Raw genomic sequence first — 26,508 nt, 5'->3', positions numbered from 1 at the left:
ATGTGGGGGCCTGGACTTCCACCCCAACTCAGCAATATTGCAGCACCCCTCCCCTCCCTACTGGGTTGTGTCAGAGTGAGTTCTACTAGAGACTTGAGACTTCCACTGTTGCCCAGTGGTAATGAGGCCACCCCCATGGCAGAGTCACTGGGGACTCTGGAATCCTGGAATTCCCACCTCCAAGGAATCATAACAGCAGGCGCCCCCCTGGACGTCTACCTACACTGGCAGTAGTGAGGGTGTGCCCCCCACCTTTCAGCAGCCAAAGTGGTATCACAAAAAGTCAGTCAAAACAGACGATTTAAATATGATTCAGAGTCTCACAACACAACACGGAAGTGTCCTCATTGCAACGACAACAAAAAAAATCATTTACCATACTAAGAACCAAAAATATGTCAAACTAAATGGGAAAAGACAATCAGTAGGTGTCACCACTGAGATGAGAAATTGGATTTTATCAAAATTAAATAGGGAAAACCCCGTTTAGAGGATGAAGAGACAAATTACAGAAACATGTTTCTGGCAAAGGACTAGTACTCAGAATATATAAAGAACTCCCCACACTTACCATTTAAAACAGTACACTTAGAAAATAGACACAAGACATGAGGAGACATTTTTCTCTGAAGAGAGAGGATGTGCAGACAGCCAAGAAGCACACAAAAAGATGTTCAACATCATCTCTGCAAGGGAAATGCAAATTAAAGCCACAACGAGAGATTTCACACCTATCAAAATAGCTAATTAAAATAAATATAGTGACAACGCTGCATGCTGGTGAAGATACAGAGAAATCGGATCACTCATACATAGCCGGTAGGCGTGGAAAGCCATTCAGGAAAACAGTTTGGCAGTTTGTTAAAAAACTAAACCTGCAAGTACCATATGAGCCAGGCATTTTCCTCCCGGGTGTTTATCCCAGAGAAAGGAAAACTTATGTTCACACGAAAACCTGTACTCAAATGTTTATAGCAGCTCTATTCATAATAGCCCCAAACTAAACCACCCAGATGTCCTTCAACAGGTAAACAGTTAAAACAAGCTGTGGCACTCAGCAGTCAAACAGAATCCGCCACCAACACAGGCAGCAACCTGTGTGAATCTCCCGGGAATTATGCTGAGTGAAAAGAGCCAACCCTCCAAACTTACGTACTCTATGATTCCATATATATACAATATTCTTGAAATGACAAGATGTTAGAAATGAGGAAGTAGTTTCAGGGATTAAGGAAAGGAGGAGCAGGAGAAAGTGGGCGTGGTACAGAGGGCAGCGGGTGGGAACCTTGTGCTGGTGGAAATGTTCTGCATCTTGACCGTATCAATGTCAATATCCTGGTCTTAATATTGAACTATATTTTTACAAGTTTCCACATAGGGGAAGCAGAGTCAAGGGTACAGGGCATCTGTGTTATTTCTTACAGCTAGATGTGAATCTACAATTACCTAAAGTAAAAATTACGTTTTTTAAAAGAACAGAATCTTTTGTGTCATCAGAAGCTTTTAGGGAAATCCCACATGGAAAACAGAAAGGGGTGAAACTACTTGGGGAGGCGAGTGGAGGAGGAGCCCACCTGTTGTCTCCTACTTCATCTGCCTCATTGCTCTGGGAGCATCTCTGCAGTACCCCCCGGGTCACCCCCAGTCCTGATGATCTTTAAGTTCCTTTCCTCCCTGGCCTTCTGTGGTTGAGTCTGGGCCTGGAAGGAATAGAGAATCTCTGGGGACTGGGGAGCTTCAAGAAGGTCTCCTAGCGAGGATGGCATCCTTTCTCTGCATAAGGACATGCAGGGTGGACGACTGGGGACAGTTAAATGGGCCTGCATTATTTTAGCAGATGCCGAAGAGGAAGGCAGCCAGAAGTGGCCTGGAGTGTTGTCCAGTCCAGGACAGGTTCACATAACATGTACATTAAAACCTAACAGCACAAACTTGTTAGCCAAGAGAGTGAACAGAATGGATTGGATTAGGGGAGGTATACTTGGTGGGGGGCGGGGGTGGAATGCCTGGGTGGCCTCAGGCTCAATTGGTTAAGCATCCGGCTTCGGCTCAGGTCATGATCTCATGGTTCTTGGGTTCAAGCCCCATGTTGGGCTCTGTGCTGACAGCTAGCTCAGATCTTGGAGCCTGCTTCAGATTCTGTATCTCCCTCCCTCTCTGACCCTCCCCTGCTCACACTGTCTCTCAAAAATAAATTAAAAACATTAAAAAAAGGAGAGGTATACTTGGTTGCAGGCTTCAGGCATTATCTCCCACCTCTCCCTTTAGGTCTTTTTTTTTTAATTTTGTTTTAATGTTTATTTATTTTTGAGAGACAGAGAGAGACAGAGCATGAGCTTTGAGCTGTCAGCACAGAGCTCAATGCAGGGCTCGAATTCTCAGATGTGAGATCATGACCTGAGCTGAAGTCAGATGCTTAACTGACTGAGCCACCCAGGCACCCCCCCCTTTGGGTCTTAATTCAAAGACAGTCAGGGTACGGGGTGCCTGGGTGGCTCAGTTGGTTAAGCGGCCGACTTTAGCTCCGGTCATGATCTCATGGTTTATGGGTTCAAGCCCCACATGGGGCTCTGTGCTGACAGCTTGGAACCTATAGCCTGCTTCAGATTCTGTGTCTCCCTCTCTCTCTCTCTCTGCCCCTCCCCTTCTCTCTCTCTCTCTCTCTCTCCCTCTCTCAAAAATAAGAAACATTAAAAAATTAAAAAGAAAAAGAAAAGAAAAGCAGTCAGGGTTAGAGAGGGAAGGGCAGACAGGAAAGTTTCATAATGAAAGGAATGGCCTTTGTGGCTCCTGAACTCTGCTCTGGTTACACCCAGGAGGCGCTCTGTGTTGGCTTCTGCTCTGTTTTTCTCCTGCCTCAAAGGCCCTTCTGTTGTAGGGGCATTAAAATATTGGTTGGGGGAAGGGGGGTCCATCCGTCTTTCCCACCAGCATGTGGGGTGCTGTCCTTGGTGCTGAACACACATGCACAGACATGCACATACACTCCTACACATGCACAGAGTTACTAGGACGGGACTGTCTGTCAAATTCTGGTTTAATTGGAGAAGTTTTGGACCCAACCTATTGGAAATCCCTGTTTGGGCCCAGGACATGCTTTCTGGGGCCTTTGGTCTCAGTGTCTCATATGTTCTGCCTACTCTCCTTATCTAGACTGGGGAATCACTGGTCCAGTCCAAATGCTCATGTCACAGAGAAAGCAGCCTCACTCCAAGGAGCTGAGTGACTCTTCTGAGCCCTCCAGGAAGCAACTTGCAGACCTGGAGTCCTGCTTTCCCCACTCTCAGTCCAAATCATGTTGGTACTAGCAGGATGTTTTCCCAGAGTCTCAGAGCTCCTCTGCTGTCTCCCCCAAAGCCAACAACAGGGGTGGCATGCATCTTGTCATGTGGTGCTTGACTATGTGCCATCTTCCAGTGTTCTTTTTGTTTCTGTGACTCTTGGTTCGGTGGTAAGACCTGTGAGGGCAGGGATGACAGCCTCAGGACTAGTCCACTTCTAAGGGCAATAGATCAGGGCCGAGGCAGGGGAGTGGGTGGGGTCCCTGGAGAGGAAGGAGAGAAGATTTGTCTTCATCTAAAGGGATAGCCCTCCCCCTCATCTACACCCGGAACCTGTGTCCATGAAGTGAGACAATCCATGTTAGAGTCAGCCTTGCTCTTGGCCCTCATGATGGACAGAATATGTGGAAGAACATTCTGCACCAAGAAGGGAGATGTTCCAGGATTGTGAGCCTTCTGGGGAGCAGGGGCTGTACTGCCCTTGTCTTCCTGGTGTCCCGCAGTAGGCCCTGTGTGGCTGCTCCCACACAGGGCTTTCAGGTGTGGGAAGCCAACACCAAAGGCTGGCCACCCCTGCCTCAGTGTCCCCTGGCACAGCTGAGTAACAGCAGACAAGCTGGGGGAAATCCAGACTGACATGCCTCAGTTTCCTCTAGTTAGAACATCACCTGTGTGTGACCTTCACAGTAATGGAAGCAGTCCTTCTCCTCCTGTGTGCTGTCCTAGCCCATCAAGTTCTGCTTAGTTTCTAAACCCTTGTAGCCTGGAATTGTCGACACATTACATGCCCACACACAGGCATGTAAATCACTCTACCGTTGTGTACTAATAAAGAAAACCCAACAGCACAGAGGAGGATTTATTTTCCCATTGCTCCTGACTTAGCATATTTCTCTACTGTGCAGTGACCCACTCCCACCTCATTTCATTCACTCAGGTACAGAGCCCCCCCTTCTTTATACATTCCAGGTCACACCCCCAGACTCCCTCTTACCTTCACTGCAGGCAATTTGCTCCCTCCTCCAGCACTATCTTCCCAAATGTCACCAGAGATGGACTCAGAGAACCCAAATGTCTGGAGGGAATGGATACCTGACTGCATCATAGCAATCTCCAATGAGGTCACAGTTTATTTGAATAATGTAACCACATGGTGCAACGGTTAAGAGCATAAACTCTGGGCCACACTCTTGTATCCATTCCCATCCTGGGAATGAGCTCTCTGAACATACTCAAGTTCTCTGACCCTCAATTTTCTCATCAGTGAAATGGTACTTCCTAGGGTTGTTACCAATGTGGAGTGCTCAGAGGGTGCCCGGCTTTCAGTGAGTGCTGTGTCAGCGATAGTTGGCTGTGGTCATTGCCCGAGTCCAGACTGCCCAAGCTGGGGGTAGCGATGCACCGGCCAGGCTCTCAGGCGGCCCCAGTCTCCACGCCCATAGGCAGGCTGTTTCCATTTCTTTTTCCACATGGTTTAAAGTGCTCATTATCCCTTTGTGATCTGTTCTGAGAACAGCACAGTTCACACTGGCATGAGGCCCCCTAATTGCTGGGAAAAGGGCCTGTTGTGAAGGATTCGGCAGCGTTTAAGTGCTAAAAGTGATCCACTGAAAGGGGTGGTTGCTTCTGATTAGTCTTCTTAGAACCATGGCCTTGCAGCAAGCAACCTGAGGAGGCAAAGCCTGGGTGACCTCAGGGCTGGGGAGGGAGTGGGCTCAGAGAAGAGCTCTAGTCACAGGAATTGCAAACCGGAAGGTGTTCTTGAAGATGGCAGTGCAGTTTTGTGGTGGGCTCTCAGTGCCTGGACGCCCAAGTCCTTGCTGAAGAATATTCAATGAACAATGCTGGGTCCCATGGCTAGAATGAGACGTAAGTGAGAGGAGGGATACAACAAAAAGTAAAGCCAGGTTCCTAATGGAGGCGATGCAGAATAATTGAGGAAGAGTGTTAGAGGACCATTTCCCAAAGTAGGTTCTTTGGAACCCTAGTTCTGCACAATTCTCTGTGGAATAAAGGGAAGGATGGGGTGAGTTTCTGGCCAAAGAAATGGCTATATTGCCACTTATTTGAAGAGTCAACATCCATTTGAAGAGTCAACATCCATCTAAGACGAAGAACATCCCCGAGAAGTTTTGCGATAAACGTAATTTATTTCACAATCTTTTGGGGCACCTGTGCGGCTTGGTCCGTTAAGCATCCCACTCTTGATTTCGGCTCAGGTCATGATCTCACAGATGTGGGCTCAAACCCCATGTCTGTTAGTACAGAGCCTGCTTGGGATTCTCTCTCTCCCTCTTCCTCTGTCTTTCTTCCCCACTCTCTCTCTCAAAATAAGTAAACATTAAAAAAACATTAAAAGACAACAACAATCTTTTAACTCAATGTGTTCCAAACATTTGACAGGGAAGCCTTTTTGAACTCGTTTCTCCCCCACCAAACCCTTTGAACATCCAGTGTTTCTAGAAGTGTGTTCCATGGACCACCCTGCTGCATTAAATTTAACCTAGCAGTGCTCCTCTCCCCGTGGGATTCTGATGCACGTTGACATTTCAGAGCCAGTGGATTCAAGTTTCTAGAACACCACTGGGAAGCACAACAGTCAAAGCGTCGGGAAGTGTCGGACGAGCTATGTGTTCCTGGAACGCTAGCATCATTCGAGGAAATGCAGGCCTGTAGAGAGGAAGGGTCCAAAGGGGAATATAAGCCCCTATCTTGGGTAGCTTGGCGTGACTTCAGAGCCCTTCACCATGCGTTAGTAGTGTGCCTGCAGGGGCCTTGGTTCCAGCCTGGGGACAAGCCAAGCACTGGTCACCCTCTGCTCTGTCCTCTGCTTGTCCTTGCCTCTCATGCGGCTCCTCTCAGTGTGAATAAGGGGTGGGCGTGGTTTGGACAGAGAGGTGGGTCTGGCTCCAGGGTGAGGTTCTAGAAGTCAGACTGCAGTCTGCCTGTCTGTGGGTCTGTCTGTCTGTCTGCAAGCTCCTGTTCCTCTGTAACTCCTCTGTAATAATACAGGGTTTGTGGAACGGGTGGCCTGCATGCACACGCGTGCGCTGGGAGTTGCAAGGTTTGAGGACTGGTGTCCAGAACTCAAGAAAGGGGGAATACCCGGGCACTCTAAGGGCTTTGGCAGGATCTGGAGCCCCGTGGCAAAGTGACCTCATGGTCAGCTTAGAGGCCGCCAGCCCAGGGCTGTGGCACAGGGGGTGGGTGTGTGAAGCTCTTGGTTCCTGGCGGTCCAGTTTTGCCGTCACCCTCAGTCTGGCCCCTCCAGGCACTGGCTGGGCTACCACCTCGGCACTGATGAGAGACAACAAAGGAAGGCTCAGCAGGTGACGTTCTTCCCTCTCTGGGCTGAGATTTGATAGAGATTGATTTTGCTTCCAAGTGCCAGGCAATTTCTCCAGTCCTTGTTGAGAAATGGCTGCATGCCATGATTATATGCCTGTCATATTCTATTGCAACGCACTCTGAGGAAACATCCCGAGTTGTGTAGAATGCCGCAGTTACTGTGTCAAATAGAGCGATGATAAGTAGGTCGTCCCCTGTGAGCAGGACTTTCACTGTGAGCTTTTCCAGACTTGCCCTCTCACCTGTTAGTGGGGCTACCTTCCTGTTCTGCTTCAGCACAGACAGGCTGCTCGGCCTCGGCTCCTCCAGCAGCCGCCAGGGGGTCCTCACCCTTGCCCAGTGCCCTCACCCCCTCCAAGGGCTGCTGAATGTCACAGCTGCAGGGGAGCCGTCCACATGATTCTTTTCCTGGCTGTGACCTTCCCTTCGCTTTTTTGTGTCATTCTCTCTCCTGCCCACATTCCTCACTCTTCAGTGTCCTTGAATCCTAGGACGGTAAGTTAATCTTTACATCCTAATCTGTGAATCAGTCCTTCAGACATGACACCCGGAGGGTTGTGCCTCCTCCACATACAGGGGAGAGTCTGGTTAATCAGTTGGCAGGCAGGCATTGGAGGTGGACATACTGTGTGCCTGTCTTGGCCACTATGGAGGCACAAGAAGGGGGGAAGGTAGTCAAGGGGCTCACAGTCTACCTGGGCTCATGGTTGAACCTTGAGGACATTAGGCTAGGCGAAGTCAGTGAGTCACAAAATGACAAGTACTGTATGATTCTACCTGCGTGAGGTGCTCAGAATCACACAAATCATAAGAGAGAAAGTAGGGTGGTGGGGGCCAGGGCCCGGGGGAGGGGCGATAGAGTCAGTGTTCAGTGGGGTCAGAGCTTCCCTTCTAGGGGGTGAGAAGCGTTCTGGAGATGGATGGTGGTGACGGCTGCACCGCTGAACTGCATACCCGAAAATGGTTAGGCTGGTCAATTTTATGTTATATGCCTTTTTATCAGAGTAGGAAAAATTGGGAAAAGAAATAACTTACCAGGGAATTTTAACCTTTTTATAAGGCAGTGATGACAAGCAATACTCCCCTAAAGCTGAATCGGTAAGTGCCAGACTGGGTCGGTATTTAAAGGGTCAGGGATCAGGGAGAGAGACTTCGTGTTGCTCTTCTGAAGGACGTTGAACTTCACTCTGGGCGAGGTCTCAGGCACATGCTTCAGAAGCAGGATTTATTTATTCGTTTGAATTTTTTTGTGTCTATTGACCTTTGCATTGAAGCACTCTACCCGTGGATAATTAGGTTTGAGGTCTGGGAAGGGTGCTGTGAACACACCAGCTAGCATCTCAGGAGGCCTGGGGGCTGTCCCCTCGTGGGAGTTGATTGATAGAAAGTGAGCCTGTCTAGTCACGTGTGATTTCAAAGTTGCACTGAAGCAAGCCTGGCACCAGGAGTTGTGATGGGAAGGTGATGAGGCAACTCAAGGAGGGAGGGAGGGGGTGGTCCTGGAACATTAGGGGTCACCTGATTTGAGGGCTGTAAATCATGTCATGATTGATTAGTGATGTCTGCCACTCACGGGAGAGGGCTTGGTGGCAGCATACTTGGGTCAGAAGGACCCAATCTGCAGCTTACAGCTTTTCACTCTCAGAGAGCTCTTTATTTAAATCTCAAGGCTAGACTCCACTGAGGTCACAAGAGGAAGACAGTGAAAGTTGACTGAAGCGAAAGTCAGATTGAAGTGAAAGTCAGTTCCGCAGACACTTCTTAGGCACTGAGCGTGGAGTCCTGGGGGACCCAGAGAGGTGCCCGCCAGCCAGTGTCCCTGATCTGGTGCAGGAGAGGGGACAGTATAAGCAGATGGAGCGAGAGCTGCCGCAGTCCACCTGCGTGGATGGTTAGTTTAGGGCAGAGCAAGGTCACTGCAGTTTGGGTGGTCACATGAGCCTCTCGGAGGAGCCAAACTTGGAAGGAGCAAGATGGGGTTGAGAGGTCACTGTCAGTAATGAAATGGATTGCAGGAATGCAGGACTGAACAGCTGTGGGTAGGAAGCACAGAGCCGCCGTGTGGCACCATATGGAGAGGTTATGGCCCTGAGTAAAGGTTGTCGACTCACAAGAGAGGATTGTGGGGCCTCTCAGGGCATGGTGGGAGCAGAAAGTTTTGTCACTTAGAACTTAGGGCTCTGGTGGTGCCACAGGCAGGGCCAGTCCTCTTATTGATGAGGTCTGAGGTCCCTTCCCCTGTGTCCCCTAAGCGCCCTATTTAGCACTCTCTCTTTTCCCCACCACCCCCTCTTTGTCTCCTGGTGTCTGTGAAGGTCCAGGCATTGGGCCCCTCTGTGGGGAGGCTGGGCCAGTGTGTTCCCTTTCCTTCAGATCAATTCAAAGCTGGAATGCACCCGCAAACTTCTCTCTCTGGAAACTAGGTTGGTTTCCACATGAGAGCTGGTGAGGCAGGCATGCTGAGTACGACGCAGCAGGCAGGGGAGCGTGCTTACCGGCTCTGGCCAGCTTGAGGACGAGGAGAATCGAGACAACACCAATTCCCCAAGTCATGGGGCTTCCCTGTCGAGGCACTGGTGTCTCTGGTTGCTGGGAGAGGCAGAAGTGGAGTCATTGAGCCTGGTGCATGTCCATTTCTAGTCCACTGGGGCTTTGTTCAGCAGGCTCTAGGGTGATGTTGGCTGTGGTCTGCAGGGGAGTCGCCACCAGGGAAGATAGAAGGTGGGACTTTTCAGGGCTGGCTCCGGGGGAGGTGGATATTGGGAGGTCAGAGACAAGCCTGAGCCGGCCTGGGCTGCTCTGTTCACAGGACGTGGGAGACCCTACCCCTACATGGACAGTGTGGGTGCCAGGATGTGAGAAGGTCCTGGGGTTGGTGTGGGGGGTGCCTGCTGACTGCAGGAGAAGGAACATGACTGACCACCCTCGCAAAGGGAGTTTGTAGAGGGACAGGTGATTGATCGCCATATTCATTTGCTAGCACTGCTGATTCCACACTTCTGACCTGCACACTAACTAACCCAGTGAAAGGTATCACCAGTCCTATAGTGCTGGAGTCCAGAAGTCTGAAATCCAGGTGTGGGGAAAGCCAGGATCCCTGTGAAGTCACCAAGGGAGGATCTGCTCCAGGCTTTTCTCCCAGCCCGTAGTGGTTCCTCAGCTTGTGGCAATGTGACTCCGATATTCCATGGCATCCTCCCACTGTGCATGTCTGTCTCCATGTCCAAATTTTCTCTTTTTATAATGAGACCAGCAGTATTGGATTAGGGCCCGCCCATATGACCTCATCTTAACTACTCCATCTGCAACGACCCTATTCCCAAATAAAGTGACATTCTGAGGTACTGGAGGTTAGGACTGCAACATATGAATGGGAGGGGGTTCACAACTCAACCCCAACAGTCACTGAGGAGCACTCGTGGGGCACCTAGTAGGCCCTGACCAGGACAGAGTGGTTGATGTTGGAGACCACCAACTCACCCACTTGGCACCCTGGGACACTCTCTGGGCTGCTGTGCTCCCCTGTGCAAACCCAGAGGCCCTAAAGTTACCCACAATGCCCTGTTGGGTGCGGCCATTCCCACATGCTGTCCCCTTTGCCAGGGAGACCCCTTCTCTGCTTTTCCCTCTGCTTGCCTCACTTTCAGCAAAGTTGCCTGTGCTCTGGTCCTGTTATGGCCTCTTGAATCAGTGCACATATCACACTGTCTTGTTATTATTTATTACATGTGTGTCATTGCACACCTACCTTTCTTTGCAGGCAGGGCTTGTGACTCCCCCACTTCTGTGTCTTTAGTGTCTGCCTAGGCCTACCATGGAAAGGTCTCAAAGGAAGATCATCCAGGGTAGGAGCTAGTGGACCTGAGAAGTGGCAGGTGTGGGGACGGATCAGTCCTAAAAACAAAGACTGGGGACACTATCAGGGATCTGACCAGGAGGGCCTAACACACATGGGAAAAAAGTGTACATATCACATGCGTACAGTTCAGTGGGTTTTCACAAGCTGAACACACGTGTGTAAACAGCACCCAGATCAAGAAACAGAGCATTACCAGCCCCCCAGGACCCTCCTGGGGTCCCCTTCCTGAATTCTGTTTCCACAGTTGGCCTGTTGTTGAACTTTATATGAATTGAATCTTAGAGTTGGTACTTTTCTTTGTACCTGGGTTCTTTTGTTCTTCTTTACATTGGGGGGGGGGCTTATTTATGCTGTTGCATGTTGTTTTAATATGTTTATTCTCCCCACTGTGCGATATTCCAGTATGTGAATGTGCCACGGTTTACGTGTCTGGTCAAGCATTTACGGGGCTTCCAGTGGGATCTGTTGTGAATAGTGCTGCTCTGTACGTCTGTGCGCCTTGTACTGTTGGCGAATATCTGTGCGCATTTTGGTTGTGTTCATACCTGGGAGTGACAGCCTGGGTCAGGACGTCCAGCTGTCCCGGACGCGGAAGTATTGATTTTAAAGAGTGTGATTATGAAAGCAGGACGTAGGGGAAATGGGGGATTGAGGGCATCAGGAGTACGGCAAGTTGTCAGAGAATTTGGGGAGATTGGCAACCAAGGGGCAGAGGAGCCAAATTATAGAAACTGGATGAAATACAGTGCTGTCTATGGGATGGATCACGTAGGGGACATTGGAGGACAAAGATTGGAGCGGAGATGACTTAGAGAATTTAATCCCTGGTGTAGCCTTGGTCAATGGGGGCTTCTCAGGGCCACCTGATTTCAAGAAGTGGGGCTAACTCTAGAGGAAGTCAGCTACCCAACACGGACCTGCCAGTGTGTCTGGTTTTCCAGAGCCTCTGCCTGGGAAGAAGCCACGGCCATGGGGCTGGCAATGGTGACAGCAGCTCATCAGTGTGGTAGCTTTGAGGAAGCCATGGGCTGGGGGCAGCAGAGCCCCAGGCTATTTCTGTACCTGATAGTGTAGCTCTGTCAGACACCCAAAGTGAGGGCCTGTACCTGGGGGGGACTGCAGGCGCGCAGGGGTCCTTGTGACTTGCTGGGTGCACTGGCCAAGATGCTCACTGCAGCGGCCTTCTCCAGCCTACAAGCTGCCCAGAATGACCAACCCGAGGGGCCGCCTCTGCAGACCTCTCTGGGATTAGGCCTTCGGCCACGTGTTCTCAGCATCCTGACCACACAAATAATGCCCCCTTTTTTCATCCCATCTCTTCCAGAATGGCAGCAAAGACAACTCTCTGGACATGCTGGGCACGGATATCTGGGCTGCCAACACCTTTGATTCCTTCAGGTAAGCTTTTCTTCCTCTTGTCTGTGGCGTATACTTCTGGCTGGGACCCCAGGTTCATGTCCTTATAGAAGCCCCATGGGGTCTTTGGAAGTTGAGTAAATGTTGAGTGTTCTTTGATCAAGAAGTGAAGAGAAACAAAGAGAGGGTGAGGTAGAAAGGATGAGGCTGCTGAGGAAGGAGGTCAGAGAGAGAGAGAACGAGATCAAAGGAAGGAAAATGAGAGGAGACCATCCAAGAGAAAGAGAAGGAAGAGGAGGCAGAGAGAGGGTTGAGGGGAAGACACACGCTAACAGTCTAACCATGGGGGAGACAGAGATAAGGCAAAGGGATGGACTAGTGGTTGGAAAAGCAAAGGAGAATGGCACATGGCTGACACCGTCTCAGAGCTGGGGACACATGACTGTGGCTGCAGATACTCCCCTTTACCAGAGCTTTGGGGACAATGGCTGCAGAGAGGTCTAGGGGAAGGAAGGGTTGTCAGTGACTCAATTTCTAGAAAGTTCCTGATGAGCCGGGTTGGAAGAACAGGTATTGGCCAGGGTTCCCCAGTATGAGAATATGGTGCTCCTGGGAGGTTTGCCAATGGGCACCTACTATAGGTTCATTCCTCTGGGGAGTGATGGCTTGGGGCTACGGATGGATGTGGCCCTTTAGCTCCACTCTGCCCGTGGCCTAGGAGCTGGCCAACACTGGACATGCTCTAGGCACACCTGTGGCTCAGACTCCGGTTTTCCCAGGATGGAAACACTCTGGTCTCTGGGGACTGGGACTCTGTGGGACTCAACCTCCTGCCCCACTGACTTGCCACCATTTTGTGCTATTATCAGAAGCTCTAGTGACAGGTTTTTGGCCTCCTTTCCTGACAGCCTTCTGAAAGCAAACTCTGAAGCATTTTAGGGGAGCCACTGTAGAGTAGGCATCAAACCCACACTTATGTTTCATAGGCATGTGTTATTGGACAGCAGGGTCGAGGAGAGGTGAGCCTCCTGCCCCACTATTTGAACACAGAGCTGACACCGCCAGCTCCATTCTGAGTGAGGCGTCTCTGTCAACCCTGCCCTCGGCTGGTGGGTGCCCTCCCCATCCTGCCCACCCCTTTGTGAGGAAGTGCTCTGCCGGGCTTGTGCCCAGTTCTCTGGTTCCATCAGTAACCAGGCTGGTCTCCCCCTTGCCTCACATTTCTCACCTTTTCTCGCCCTCTAGTGGTGCCACCTGGGACCTGCAGCCCGAAAAGCTGGACTTCACGCAGTTTCACCGGAAGCTGAGACACACACCCAAGCCAACCCTGCCACACATCGACCGGGAAGGGTAAGGTGACCATGGGCTCTTACATAGGGGTGGGTAGGGTTACAGCTGTTCTGGGGCAGAGAGCGGCCCTCCCCTGGGCGCCAGGCATCTCTGCTGTACTGGAACACACAGGTGGCCGATGTCACCAGAACTGCTCTCCACCCAGACCTGCGGGCTCACTGGCCTCTCTGCAGACCCCCTCCACCCTTCACTGCCCAGCCCTCTCCGTCCTCACCGCCAGCACCTCTTCCTGACCTCCAACCGTGGCTCTGCTTATCAGTGACCTAGTGCAGTGGCTCCCATATTTGATCAGGACTTGTCAAAACAGCCTCAACACCCTGAACTCTGATTCGAGAGGCCTGGGGTGGGGCCTGAGAATGTGCATTCCTCACAAGTTCCCAGGGGATGCTGGTGCTGCTGGTTCAGGGACCCCACTTTGAGAAGCACTGGTGTGCTTGATTTTATCCTGGGCTGTCTCATGTATCAGTGCTACCTGCTTTCTTAATGATGTGTCAGGGCCGGGGCTGACCTCAGGATAGGAATAGAACGGACACGGGGATAAATATTAAAAAAAATTTTTTTAACATTTATTCTTGAGACAGAGAGAGAAAAACAGAGTGCAAGTAGGGGAGGAACCGAGAGACAGGGAGACACAGAATCCAAAGCAGGCTCTAGGCTCTGAGCTGTCAGCAAAGAGCTTGATGCGGGGCTCGAACTCGTGAACCACGAGATCATGACCTGAGCTGAAGTCAGATGCTTAACTGACTGAGCCACCCAGGTGCCCCTTAAAATATTTTTTTGATGTTTCTATTTTTAAGTTTATTTTTGAGAGAGAGTATGTATGCATATGAGCTCAAGCATGGCAGGGGCTGAGAAAGAGGGAGAGAGAGAATCCCAAGCAAGTTAGTATGGAGCCTGACACAGGGCTCAGTCTCACAAACCACAAGACCATGACCTGAGCCAAAACTAAGAGTCAGATGCTCAACCCAGGCACCCCACATTAACCATTTTAAAGTGTTCAGTTTAGTGTCATTTGATATTTTCATAATATTTTGTAACTACCACCTCTATGTAGTTCCAAAACATTTTCAACACCCCAGAATAAACTCAGTATCCCCTAAGCAGTTATTCTCCATTTCCCTCTTATTTCTGGCACCCGCCAGTCTGCTTTCTGTTTCTGTGAATTTACCTCTTCTGGTTATTTATGTAAGTGGGGTCATGTGTGTCCTGTATCAGCATTCCGTTCCTTTCCGTGGCTGCATACTATTTCATCATGTGGGCCTGTCACTATTTGTCTATACATTCATCTGCTGATGGGCATTTGGGTTCTTTCCATGCTCCAGCGATCGTGAATTATTCTGCTATGAACATTCATGTACAAGTATTTGTTGAGTCCCCATTTCCAGTTCTTTCGGGCAGGTGCTTGGGAAATGGAATTGCTGAATCACATGGTCCAATTCTGACACCAGTTCTGATGTGTGTGTTTTTTTCCAATGCCACCAAGCAGTTTTCTGATACCAGTGAAGCGTCCCACAGTTCAGCCCCCTGCTGACACCATCTACCTGGGAACAGCATCAGACCCCCTGGGTTGAGGACTCAGTCCTACAAATTGCCCCGTCTCCCCATTGCAGATGCCAGTCCAAAGTCTAGGCTGTCACTTGTGCTTCAGATGCCTGCCTATAGATTGGGGTTCCAGCGACCTCCCCTGGGTTCTGTTAATTTGGGAGGGAGACCACAGAAGTCGGGAAAACATGGTACCCGCTAGATTGCTGGCTTATATAAAAGGATAGAACTCAGGAACAGCCCATTGGAAGAGGTGCATCAGACATGGGATGGGGAAAGATGCCAAACTTCCACGCCCTCGCCAGGATGCCACCCTTCCAGAATCTCCTGTGCTCCCCAAAGCCCCTCCTTTGGGTTTTTTGTGCGGGAGGAGGCTTCATTACACAGGCATGAGTGAGCGAATCACCAGCCATTGGTGAATGATTGACTCTCTAGCCCCTCTTCCCTCCCTGGAGTTCAGGATTGGGACTGAAAGTTCTTTTTTTTTTTTTTTTATAAACTTTTAAAATGTTTTATTTATTTTTGAGACAGAGAGAGCATGAGGGGGGAGGGGCAGAGACAGAGAGGGAGATACGGAATCCGAAGCAGGCTCCAGGCTCTGAGCTGTCAGCACAGAGCCTGACATGGGGCTCAAACCCACAAACGTGAGGTCATGACCTGAGCCGAAGTCGGAGGCTTAACCGGCCGAGCCACTCAGGCGCCCCAGGGACTGAAAGTTCTAATGCTCCAATCACATGGTTGAACCAGCTCCCTCCCTTAGATTCCCTGGGTGCTTTTTTTTTTTCCCAAAAATCACCTCATTAACAAAAGGCACCTTTAACTTCTGTCCTCACTTAGGAAATTCCAAGGATTTGAGGAGTACTATACCAGGACTGGGGACCAAGACAAAATATATCTGGTATAAATCACAATACCACACATGGTGATTCCATGTTTTGAGTTTTCGTGTAACCGCCAAACTATTTCACACGGAGGCTGAATATTTTGTATTCCCACCAGGGCTTTCCCGCATTTTTGCCAACATTTGTTGTTCTCCTTTTCTTTATTCTACTGATGGCTTTTACTTTTCCTTCCAGTTCCTCCCTGTCCACCCCCTCCCCCGTCACTTCAGATCTAAACATAACTGGTAGCGTTGGTTATGTTAAACATCACTGCATCTCACCTGCTCCCCAGCTCGCCCTTGTGGGCACCCCCTCTCTGACCACCCTGCTCCCACCAGCACAGAGTCATGAACAAACGCCTGGGGAGGGAGAGCCTCTTGTCTCTTTTAGAGAAATAGAGCTCAGACAGGCCAACTCACTTGCCTAAGAAGAGCCATGATTTAAGGCCTTCTGATGCCATCCTTTGCCCAGGTCATCACACCAGAGTATCTGTGAATCAGTTTAACCCCCTTAAACTTTCATGCAAAATCATGTTTGTGTATATTTTTCTGGGGAGAGACCCATCACATGCTTCCTACTCTTCCGGGGGACTTCAGCCTCTCTCCACGGCTCCTTTTTCCATCATCCTGTCTGTGTGGGATCCACCAAAACTCCTGAGGTCATTTTTCCTTGGGCAGAGAGGAGAGATGGCCTTCGGGGTGAGGGCACCCTACAGGAATGAGAGTGTAGGCGCAACCTGGCCTCCCCAGGTTCCTAGGGAGTCCTGGGTGCAGCATCCAGTGGCCACCTTGTGGTTAAGGCAGGAACTGTGTCACCCTCAGAGCCCAGCCATGCCGGGGCTGGACTCCGCGTGCCCAGCCACTGCAGCATCCCTCGGAAGCAGGGTACCACTCGGTTGCCAAGGCTTCCCGCAGCCCATGTTTCCATGGAGGGACAGAAATCAGAGAGGGCTGTTGCCTTGGAAACCCTGTAGGCAGCAGTGACTCAGCGGGTCTGTAGCAATCTTCTGCCCTCTGTACCTGCAGTCCTCAGGGAGCCCTGAACCCCTGACAGGACAGGTCTCGGGGGACCGCAGCCCTCCCTGCACACAGCCCCCCCCCCCGCTGCCCCCAGGGGCTGCTGAAGCAAGGATAAAATGCAGTGTAAAATACCGCGCCTGTGCGGTGCTAGGCTGGTGTCTAGCATGTATGCTTGGAGCTCTGGGCAGCTGGGAGTCCAGAAGTGGGGGGGGCGGGTAGCATACGGGACCTGGGGGAAAGGGTGTCAGCCATTCCATTCGGCCCACAGATCCCAGCTTTCTCCTCTCCCGTTGCCAAGGTGCATATGAAATGCAGATACAGACCATTGGTACCTTCACGGGCCAGCCTGTAGTTAGAAGGTGGTTGGATGTTTCCAGAGATTTCTCTGTCTCTTTATCTGCAGCCCAGTACATGAAGAGGCTGGGGTGGGGGTGGAGGGTGGGGGCCGAGGGGGTAAGAACTCTCCTCTTTTCCCTCATCCCCTCCCACTTTCCTTCTACCCCTCCCTCCGCAGCTCCACCTCCCAGCCCTCTAGGACCATCTTCCCCCTTTACCCATCCGCCTTCCACTTCCAGCCCCACCGCCACCCCACTCCAGGGGCAGGACTGCTGGCCTCTCAGCTGCCAAGGTACCTGGGCTTAGCTCCAGGCCATTGCCCTGCTGCCCTCTGCCTGGGACATTCTCTAGGGCTCTCTGCTGAGCCAGCTCATGACCCACCTCCTTCCTTCTGCCCCAGACCATTCTGGATGCTTCTGGACCTTCTGAGCAGCACTCCTCTGGGTTCCCGTGCTGCCCTCCATTGCCCTGAGAGGCCCATTCTGTGTCTTGTTTACACTGGGGTCGAGCCCACGCCAGAGCCCACGCAGAAGCTCTTGTTACGTGGGGGCATGGATGGCGTCCCCCTGCCCTCCTCCTCCCCAGCCTTGGTGGGTTATGCGGCCAGTTCACCTCTGTCCCAAAGGCTTTCATAATCCTATCTCATGCTGCCCCCTACTGGTGGTCACTGCCTTGTCAGAGGAGCTTAGGACTTGTTTCCGAAGAGCTGTGAGTTGTGGAGGGCAAGAACCACAGCGGATTTATTTTCCATGACTCCCAGGGAGGTGATAGGGCCCAAAACACAGGAGATGCTCGGCAAACATAGAACAAATAAATACTCTGAAATTTGAGAGTCGCATCAATTCTGCAGCTGGAGAATGCTGCCACCATCACGCTGGGCGGCCCTCTCCATGCCCGGGTCCATGATCTAACACTGAGAGCAGTGGTCACTAATCCCTCCTGGGAACCGTTCCAAGTGCTTGCCTCATGTTGTTGAAACCTCCTCGCAACCTAGGGAGGTAGGAGCATTATCATCTTTACTTCGACAGGTAGGGAAACTGGGAGGCACGGAGAAATGACCAACTTGCGTGAGTCTGGGCTCTTAATCCTTCCCTAAGGCAGCAATAACCGTAGTAGCAGTAAAATCATAGCAAAACAATAATAGTAGTAATACTAGTAAGATGCTTGTAAACGGTACTAGTACTAGCAGTGGTAGTCCTAGTGGTACTAATTTACCTCTTTATTTATTATAATTTTATGTAACTATTACCAATATGTACCATGATAGTATGTTTACCATTAAGTATGGTATGTAAATATGGCAGTGTATGTGCCGGGCATGATTCTATGCGCTTAGCTACATTAACTCCTACCACTTTATGATGTTAGACACTATTAATGATCCCCATTTTACAAATGGGAAAACTGAGGTCCAGAGAGGTCAAGTGACTTGCATAGCATCACCCAGTTAGTCGGGGATACAACTGGGGTTGCAGCCTGGCAGGCTGATTCCAGAGTCTGCCTACATGAGGTGCAGACATGGGTGTTCGACAGCGAATTGGGGCCGGCATCTCTGGCCTGATGGTAGGTGTGCCCACCAAGGGCATGAAGACAAAACATCGGTATCCAAGTGGGCTTGCTGGACTGGCCCAGAGTCAGGCCAAGGAGGGAGAAATCCCTGCTGCGGGGCTGTGTGAGCTCAAGAAAGCTGCTTGGTCTTTCTGTTCATTCACTGTCCCTTTGGTGCAATGGGGCGAGATGATGATAGGGTTTTGCAGGAGCTGTGATGGGTTTGGGTCTCATCAACAAGGAGCTTAGCAACTTTGCTGGAAGAACCAAGGGGAGTTCTGGTACCTCTGTCACCTCCCTGGGGGTTGGATGTCACCTTAGTGCCCCCTGCCTCTGGACTGCTCCCAGAATGTTCACCTGCACGCAGTCCTTTGTTCTGGGGCACGGCCTGTGTTGCCAGGCCTGGGGAAGGAAGGCGTGCTTCTCCAAAGCCGTTTGCTCTGGGTGGGACAGGCTGGTCTGCAGGCCTTAGGAGGCCATCCGTGCTCTTTCTGCTTGCTGGGATGGGGTAGGATGCGTGAATGTGCTGACTTTTCAGTGCCCTTCTGTCTTTTCTGGCCCAGGTGTGGAAAAGGGAAGCTAGAAGAGGGGGACGAGATCAACCTGAACGACATCGAGAAGGTCCTCCCGGCTTGGCAGGTAGGTTCAGGAGAAGTGTCTCCAAACCCCCAGCCAGGTCCTGACCTTCAGCCTGGGCACAGCCTGTGTCCCTCTTGGGCACCTTGCTCCAGCAGGGTGTAACTGGATGTATTGCAGTGGAAGGTGGGCAGGGGTGGGTACCCACCGAGATCCAGGATGTCCCATCGTGATGTGTGTGCGGTGGCACATTCTCGGCAATACTGACGGCACTGGAGACAGGCCTGATGTCCCCCAGAGGTGAAAGGGGGCCGTGCTCTGGCACCCCAGCTCACTTGGAAGGTTTTTGTCCCTTGACCTGAAATCTGCAGGTATGGCATCCCGCAGTTTGTTCCTGGCACGGGCAGGGCTGCTGGGATTGCTAGTGTGGTCAGGGCTATTTTTAGGCTCTTGAAAAGGAGAGCTGTCTTGCCAGCCTCCAGATGTCTGCTGTGCTTGCTGATTTTGTCATTGATGGGGCTCCTTCCCCTGGATTGAGCCAGGCTCCAGGACAATAGGATTCGCTCAGCAAAGAGACAGCAAATCTGGGTCTTTAGATGCTTCTGGTGCTGGTCTTTGGGCAGAAACAGTGGGACTCTAGCTACATCTGGGCATGGGGGTGGGGCCTGAATCTGGCTGCTTCTGGGTATGGGGGCGGGGCCTGCCACAGCAGAGTGAGAGTCACTCTCCTGGGTGACAGAGCCTGACCTGCGGGGGACCTGCCACCACACTCATCACGCCACCCTGTCCTCTCTACTGAACCTCGTGCTATTTCATCTGCACCCATTCATCTCTTCCTGCTCCCTCTGTGCTCGTCCTATTTTATGGGTTCAGGGCTCATGCCTTGTGCCCACTTAGGAAACACAATCGAATGTAAAGTCAAGGTCTCGGCGATCTAAAGAGATGTGTCTCTGGCTGGTTTTACTTTGTTTCTTCCGCCTGGGGTTTGTTGAGTTTCTTGGATCTGTAAGTTTATGGTTTTCATCGATTTGGACAATTTTTAGCCCTGCCTCCTGCCATTGCTGGGATTCCAGTTTTATGTCCGCTGGACTTTTTCGTATTTTCCCATGTCTCACCAAACTCTGCCGATTTTAAGTCTTTCTTCTCTATGTGTTTCATTTTAGATTTTTCCATTGCTATATCTTCAGGTACACTAGTCCTTTCTTAAAATGTCTAAACTACTGTTAATCTTGTCCAGTGTATTTTTCATTTCGGATGTTGTCTTGTTCATATCTAGAAGTTTTAGATCTTTATTTCCTCTCTCTTGCATTTTTCTCTTCTTCATGTTCCTGCTCTCCCCTATCTCCTTGAACATATGGAATCTACTTACAATGACTTTTTTAAGGTCCTTCTATACTAATTCTGTCACCCATGTCATTTCAGTGTCTATTTCTATTCATTGATTTTTCTCTCCATATAGGTCATATTTTTCCCCATGCCTGGGGATTTTATATTAGATACCAGGTATTACGAGTTTTACATTGTTGAGAGCCTGAATCTTATTGGTATCCATTTAAGTATTTTGGGCATTGTTCTGGAACACAGTTAAGTTACTTAAGAACAGTTTGATCTTTTCAAGGCATGCTTTTAAAGCCTTATTAGGTGGGGGGCCTTTAGTTTAGGACACTTTTTAATCCACTACTGAGTCAATGCCCTTCTGAGATTGCTACCAAGAACCTTGTGTATTAGGAGATGGTTGTACCTCCTCTCCTGGGAACACATGCTATTTCTAGCCTTGTATAATCTCAGGGGATCGGTCCATCTATTCCGTTCAGGAAGTTTTCTACTAGCCCTGGAAGTTTCCTCATACATATGCACAAATTAGTGCTTAGCTAAAGACTCAAGGGTCCAGATTTATGGATTTCTCTTCACTGGTGTTCTGCCTTGCAAATTCTAGTTGTCTTGGACTCCCTGAATTTTAAACTCTGTCCCCTTAACTCATTTAGACCACTAGGCTCTCTAGGTGTTAAGACTGGGAACCCTCTTCCAAGCACCAGACTGGGACACACGTAGGGCTCACCTTGTTGCGAAGGGAAATGGGGGACTTCATGGTGGAGAAACCTGGCAGAGCCTCATCTGACCCTATGACCCTATGATTGAGGTTAACATCATTAGCCACAGGATGGGTAGACACTATGTTCTGTCTGATGTGCTGCGTGGAGAACACCCAACACCATTTTTGGGGTTTTCCTGCTAAGAAAGTGCAGCCTGAGTCTGGTCATAAGGAAACAAATGTAGAAAGCATTCCCTGAAAGTGCTTGGATATGAAAAACAGGAAAAGACTGAGGAATCATCCAGGTTGGAGGGGACTAAACAGAGAGACTAAATGCAGTATGTGTTCCTCACTGAGATCCTGGACCAGAAGGTTTGTTGGATGGTCGGAGAATGAGAATGGGGTCTGCGGGCAGGGCAGTAGTGTTGCCTGGGCGGCAGCATCCTGACTTGAAGGGCTGTGTGATGCTTCTATAGGCAGGGGCCCTTGTCTTGGAGAAATCCACCTGGAGTATTTGAGGGCTTCGAAGCGTCATGTCTGCAGCCTGTCCTCAAATGTTTAAAAAAAGAAAAAAATAATGGGTATGTAGATACATAGAATTGATGAAGACAAAATGTGGTGAGTAGTGGTACACCAGGGAATCTGAATGAGGACCATAGGGAAGTTCTTTGTACTTACAACTTTCCTATAAGTTTGAGAGACAAAAGAATCCACATCCTCAGTTACAGCATGTAGGTCAAAGGCATGGCGTATCAGTGCATGAAATATCCCCTGGGCTAGATCTGTATAAAATCGTCACCACTAATGTAAAGCTGGCTTTGGTACAAAAGATAAAAGGGTGAAGTACTCAGAAATTACTACTTATTGCTCCATTCCTAAATGTTTACAGCATTCATTACTGATAGAAAGACTATAGTTGAGAGACACAGATCCAGGTGAGGGTCCCGATTCCCCAGCCCTAGTTGGGGTGCTGACCCCTCCATGGCCTTTGAGCCAGAAGACTGTGGCATCCTGGCTAGAAAGGTAACAGGTCTGACCATTTTTTTCTATTCGATGCCTGTCCCCTAACCCCTGGGGAGCAGAGCAAAGCAGAGGGCCTTTCATTCCTGCTCAGAGCCCAAGGAGGGCTGGGCCCCTGGCTGGTGGGAGGCAGCAGAGCTCCAGGGTTAAGGGCTTAGTGTCTGGACCTCAGACAAGGACCTTAGGGAATCTTGGCTCTGCCATTGACTAACCAAGGAATCGGGCTAGTTACTTACCCTCACTCTGCCTCAGTTTCCCCCTGTGTAAAATGAAGATAATGACAGCATCTCCCTCACAGGGTAGTTGCAGACTGAGGACCTGAGTTCATGGGAAGCTTTGGGGAAAATACCTGGTGCACAGCAGATGTTCCCTCCGTCTAATGCTGGACTTCCGTGGCCTGGATAGGAGCAGGCAGAGGGGTTCCCTGTACCCCATCCCCACTCTGTGTACCTCTCCTAAGCGGCCTCCTAGGTAGTGGTGGTGCAGAAAGGTTGCGCTAGAAGTCAGGAGAATCAAGCGGTGGACCTCCCCTCTGTGGGCCTCGGTTTACTCATCTGTAAAATGACTCAGTTGGACTAGATCATGGGTTTGCAAAGTGTGAAGCTCTTGAGGCTTTTCAGAGGTGGCCCAGGAGTGCTACTAAGGATGGGGAGTGGTGGGGGGACTGGAGAAGCAGGCTCGGGGGCCATGACTTGGACTCACCCAGAGCTTCTCTGCTGGCATCTCTAAGCCAGTCTACCATGAATTGTTTCCTTTGAGAATATTGTTTCACTGCTTAACAAATTGTGCAAATCCTCAGGCCCAGGCTTCCCTTGGGTTTCATATTCTAGGCTTTCTCTCTTTCTTCCAGGAACAATAAATCAGCAAGCACCCCTGGGTCTCCGGGGCTACGTGTGACACTTGAGCTCTTAGGGGCTACCGCTGATGGAGGGCTTCACCCCTTGCTCATCTCCATTTCCAGTGTGGATCCACACGGCAGTAGCACTTTGATTCTCACGTGCACACGTGGCACTTTGAATCAGCTTTGTGCCCAGAAAACCATCAGCAGATAAGTCCCTAAACCCACGGTATTGAACCTTGGCTGCACATCCCATCCGCCTGGGAATTACATGTACAGCCTTCTGGCCCTACCTAGACCCACCGCATGCATCATCTATTGCTGCCTAATAATAAATAGCTCAATATCTAGCAGCTTAAAAAACACATCTGAGGGGCGCCTGGGTGGTTTGGTCGATGAAGCGTCCAGCTTCCTCTCAGGTCTTAATCTCATGGTTTGTGGATTCGAGCCCCACGTTGGGCTCTGTGCTGACAGCTCAGAGCCTAGAGCCTGCTTCGGATTCTGTGTCTCCCTCTCTCTCTGCCCCTTCCCTGCTCACACTCTATCTCTCTCTCTCTCTCTTTCAAAAAATACAAAACATTAACACACACACACATGCACGCACACATATTGATTACCACACATACTTTCAGCGGGCCAGCAATCTGGGAGCAGCTCGTCTGGGGTTCTGGCTCAGGGTCTCCCCTGGACTTGTAGTCAGGCTGATGGCCAGGGCTGCAGCCATATGAAGGCCTGACTGAGGCTGGAGGGCCTCCTTTTTTCATGGCCTCCTCACACGGCTCCTTCACTTCCACCTGGGTTGTTGGCAAAAGGCTTCAGTTCCTTGCCACATGGACCTCTTGATAAACTGCTTGAGTGTCCTCATGCCTGACAGCTGCCTTGCTCCAAAGCAAGTGATCTGAGAGAGGGAGAGAATGAGAATGGGTGAGAAGGGAGGACATCCAACACAGAAGTCCTGATCTTTATAACATAATCTCGGAAGCGACATGCTATCACGCTGCCACGTGCCATATGTCGGTTGCACATGCCAGTGCAGAAGGGGCCACATGAAGTGTGACTCTCAGGAGGCAGGGATCACCAGGGTGTGGCTGGTGACCACGCTCCCTGAATCATGCCTGGGAATCTGTATTTTTAAAGCATCGCAGTGCACTCTGCACTATTATCAGAATGATCAATTAGAGTTGAAATCCTAGTTCTCGCTGATAATGCTTATGACTTGACTTCTTCTTGGGTGCTTGTGTTTCATATGGGCACCATTAGGACATGGCTCACAGGCTTCTGATCCCCAGACAGAGCTCTGCTGGTAGAATCCGAGGCCCTAGGAGAGCACATTGGAGTGATTTTTCTGAGTTTTCCTTATGTTCTCCAACGTCCCTCATGGACAGGGCTGGCTGGTTGAGTTGTCCATCTTTGGGTCCTCGGGGTAAGCTATTGGCATCTGGGATGGGACAAATCTTAATTGGATGAAACCATCCAGTGCAACGGAGGACATAGGCAACTAGCCTCAGACACTGAATACTCATCACTGGGGAGGGGTGACCAGCCATGGTGATCACCAAAAATATTTCCAAATACACTGAAGAGACACCGTGCATCCATTTGAAGTCCACTCAAGGGGAGAGAAAGCCCTTCGTAGCCTGGGAACCCCCAGGCCTCCCACAGCATCTTGGGTCTGAGCAGAGAGGAGTGGGCTTCCTACACTGTTTTTGACAAAAGTCGGAATTGGAAGAGTAGAAGGAAACCTAGGTTAGTTACCCACAGTTAGTTAACTTTATCCGCAGTTGAGTAGCTCATTTCAATAGTTAACCTTATCTGAAGTTCCGCTTTCCTCAATCTGTTACCCAAGGTCAGCTTAGGCCGGGAGCAAATGATCCTCCCGACATGTGGGCAGGAAGTCAGCAGTTGCCTATCCTCCGTCCCAGTGCCTGCACCACTGCCCTCGCCACTCCCCTCACGTCCTATCACCACGCAGGCGTCTTATCACCCCCTGTCATCACAGGGAGGGTGAGTACAGGACAGTGAGGTATTTGAAGAGAGACCCCACCTTCACATAACTTTACTACAGACATTGTCGTAATCATTCTATCTTGTTGTTACTCTGTTACTGTGTCTCATTTGTAAATTACACTTTATCATAGTGTGTATGCCCAGGAAAAAATATAGTGTGTGTGTGTGTGTGTGTGTGTGTGTGTGTGTGTGTGCGTGCAAGCACGTGTGTGGTTCAGTACTATCTGAGATTTCAAGGCTTTATTAGTCATCATTGGAGTCTTAGAATGTGTCCCTAGAGGATGAGAAGGGATGACTTTCTGGCCTCCCCTCCTCACCAGGAGGCAAACAGGATGAAAGGAGAGATTGCTTGCACATCACTGCCTGCCTGGCTTCCATTTCTTCTGCTTCACAAGAGGAGAAGCATTAGAGCTGCAGCCCCTCCGTCTCTTCAGCATCTTCCCACATGGTAGAGACCCGGGTACCCTCCGTATTCAAACCCCTTGTATGTAGGAGCCTTTGTGACTTGCCCCAGCCCACTTGTGCCTTGCCCAGGTCAGAGTTCTCGTTCCTGTAGGGGTGAAGTCAGGGCTCTCTCCCTGCAGACTTCACCTCCCTCCTCAGTGCTGCTACACAAGCTATTTCCTGGGACTTGAATGATGGCTGAGGACAGAGCAGAGCCCCCCAGTGGCCCCCAACCTAATGACTGTTGTAGATTTCCAGCAAGCTCTGACTCTTACTGGGAGTTGCACACAGGGTACTTGTCACTGTCAGTCGTCTGAGGGAGGAGTGCCTCAGTCAGGTCAGATTCTGACACCTGGGTACCTGGCCAAACTCCCCTCCAGTCAAAGCTGAGGACCCTATCCGTGATGACCTTGCCTGGTTGTATTTCCATAGCGGGACCCTGGAGGACCCCCATTGCCAGGACTGCTGGGGCCGTGTCCCTGAAGGCACACAAGGGCCTGGGAGCAAGGCAGACAGGTGCCCGCATCTTGCGGGTATACTTCTTTACCCATAAAAGGCATTTCGTTGGTTCATAAGGGCCGACGCTGGTGATAGAGACTGTTCCTAAGGTCTGTCTCCCTGGGGCCAGGGATGAGGGGGTGGGTGATAGCAGCCAGATCTTAGCATCCACACTGCTGACTGGGGGAGGACAGCTGGGGACTCTGAGTGCGATGACATGGATTTGGGGGATCATCAGTCACCGTTCTAGGTGGTAAAGCCATAGAGCAGGGCAGAACCTCACACAGCTGGACCTAGACTGGAGTTCTAGGGGTCCCGCCTGCATTTGGGGCTCTCTGTTGAGAACTGTGTGAGGGTGGAATGGGGCCCGTGGGCCCGCCATGTTGGCGGTGATGTGGCCACTGCATCGTGGCCCCAACTCAGGAGCGTCAGGAGGCCACACAGGGACACTGGCTGCACTGACATCTGCTTCCACTAGGGGGCAGCAGCGCACCGCTCTGGAGGCTCCTCCGTGTGGTTTGCGGTCACAAGTCTCTTGTCCCAAGCAGCCAAAGGTGTCCTTGCCTCCTTACT

At 50.6% G+C, this 26,508-nt stretch overlaps 1 protein-coding gene across 4 annotated transcripts in view; it reads left to right on the top strand.

The window, feature by feature from the left end:
- Nucleotides 1-26,508, top strand: part of CTIF (cap binding complex dependent translation initiation factor) — a 295,461-nt gene that overhangs the window by 102,186 nt on the left and 166,767 nt on the right. For all 4 annotated transcript variants that reach the window (XM_029922254.1, XM_029922251.1, XM_029922252.1 and 1 more), the window contains exons 4-6: nucleotides 11,813-11,886; nucleotides 13,090-13,194; nucleotides 19,084-19,159. In XM_029922254.1, the coding sequence (XP_029778114.1) occupies nucleotides 11,813-11,886; nucleotides 13,090-13,194; nucleotides 19,084-19,159 (255 nt within the window). The remainder of the gene's footprint in view (nucleotides 1-11,812; nucleotides 11,887-13,089; nucleotides 13,195-19,083; nucleotides 19,160-26,508) is intronic.

The sequence above is a fragment of the Suricata suricatta genome, chromosome 14, assembly GCF_006229205.1.
Source record: "Suricata suricatta isolate VVHF042 chromosome 14, meerkat_22Aug2017_6uvM2_HiC, whole genome shotgun sequence".
Lineage (NCBI taxonomy): Eukaryota > Metazoa > Chordata > Mammalia > Carnivora > Herpestidae > Suricata > Suricata suricatta.
Note: the sequence above shows the minus strand (reverse complement) of the source record. Positions and strands in the feature narration are given on the sequence as shown.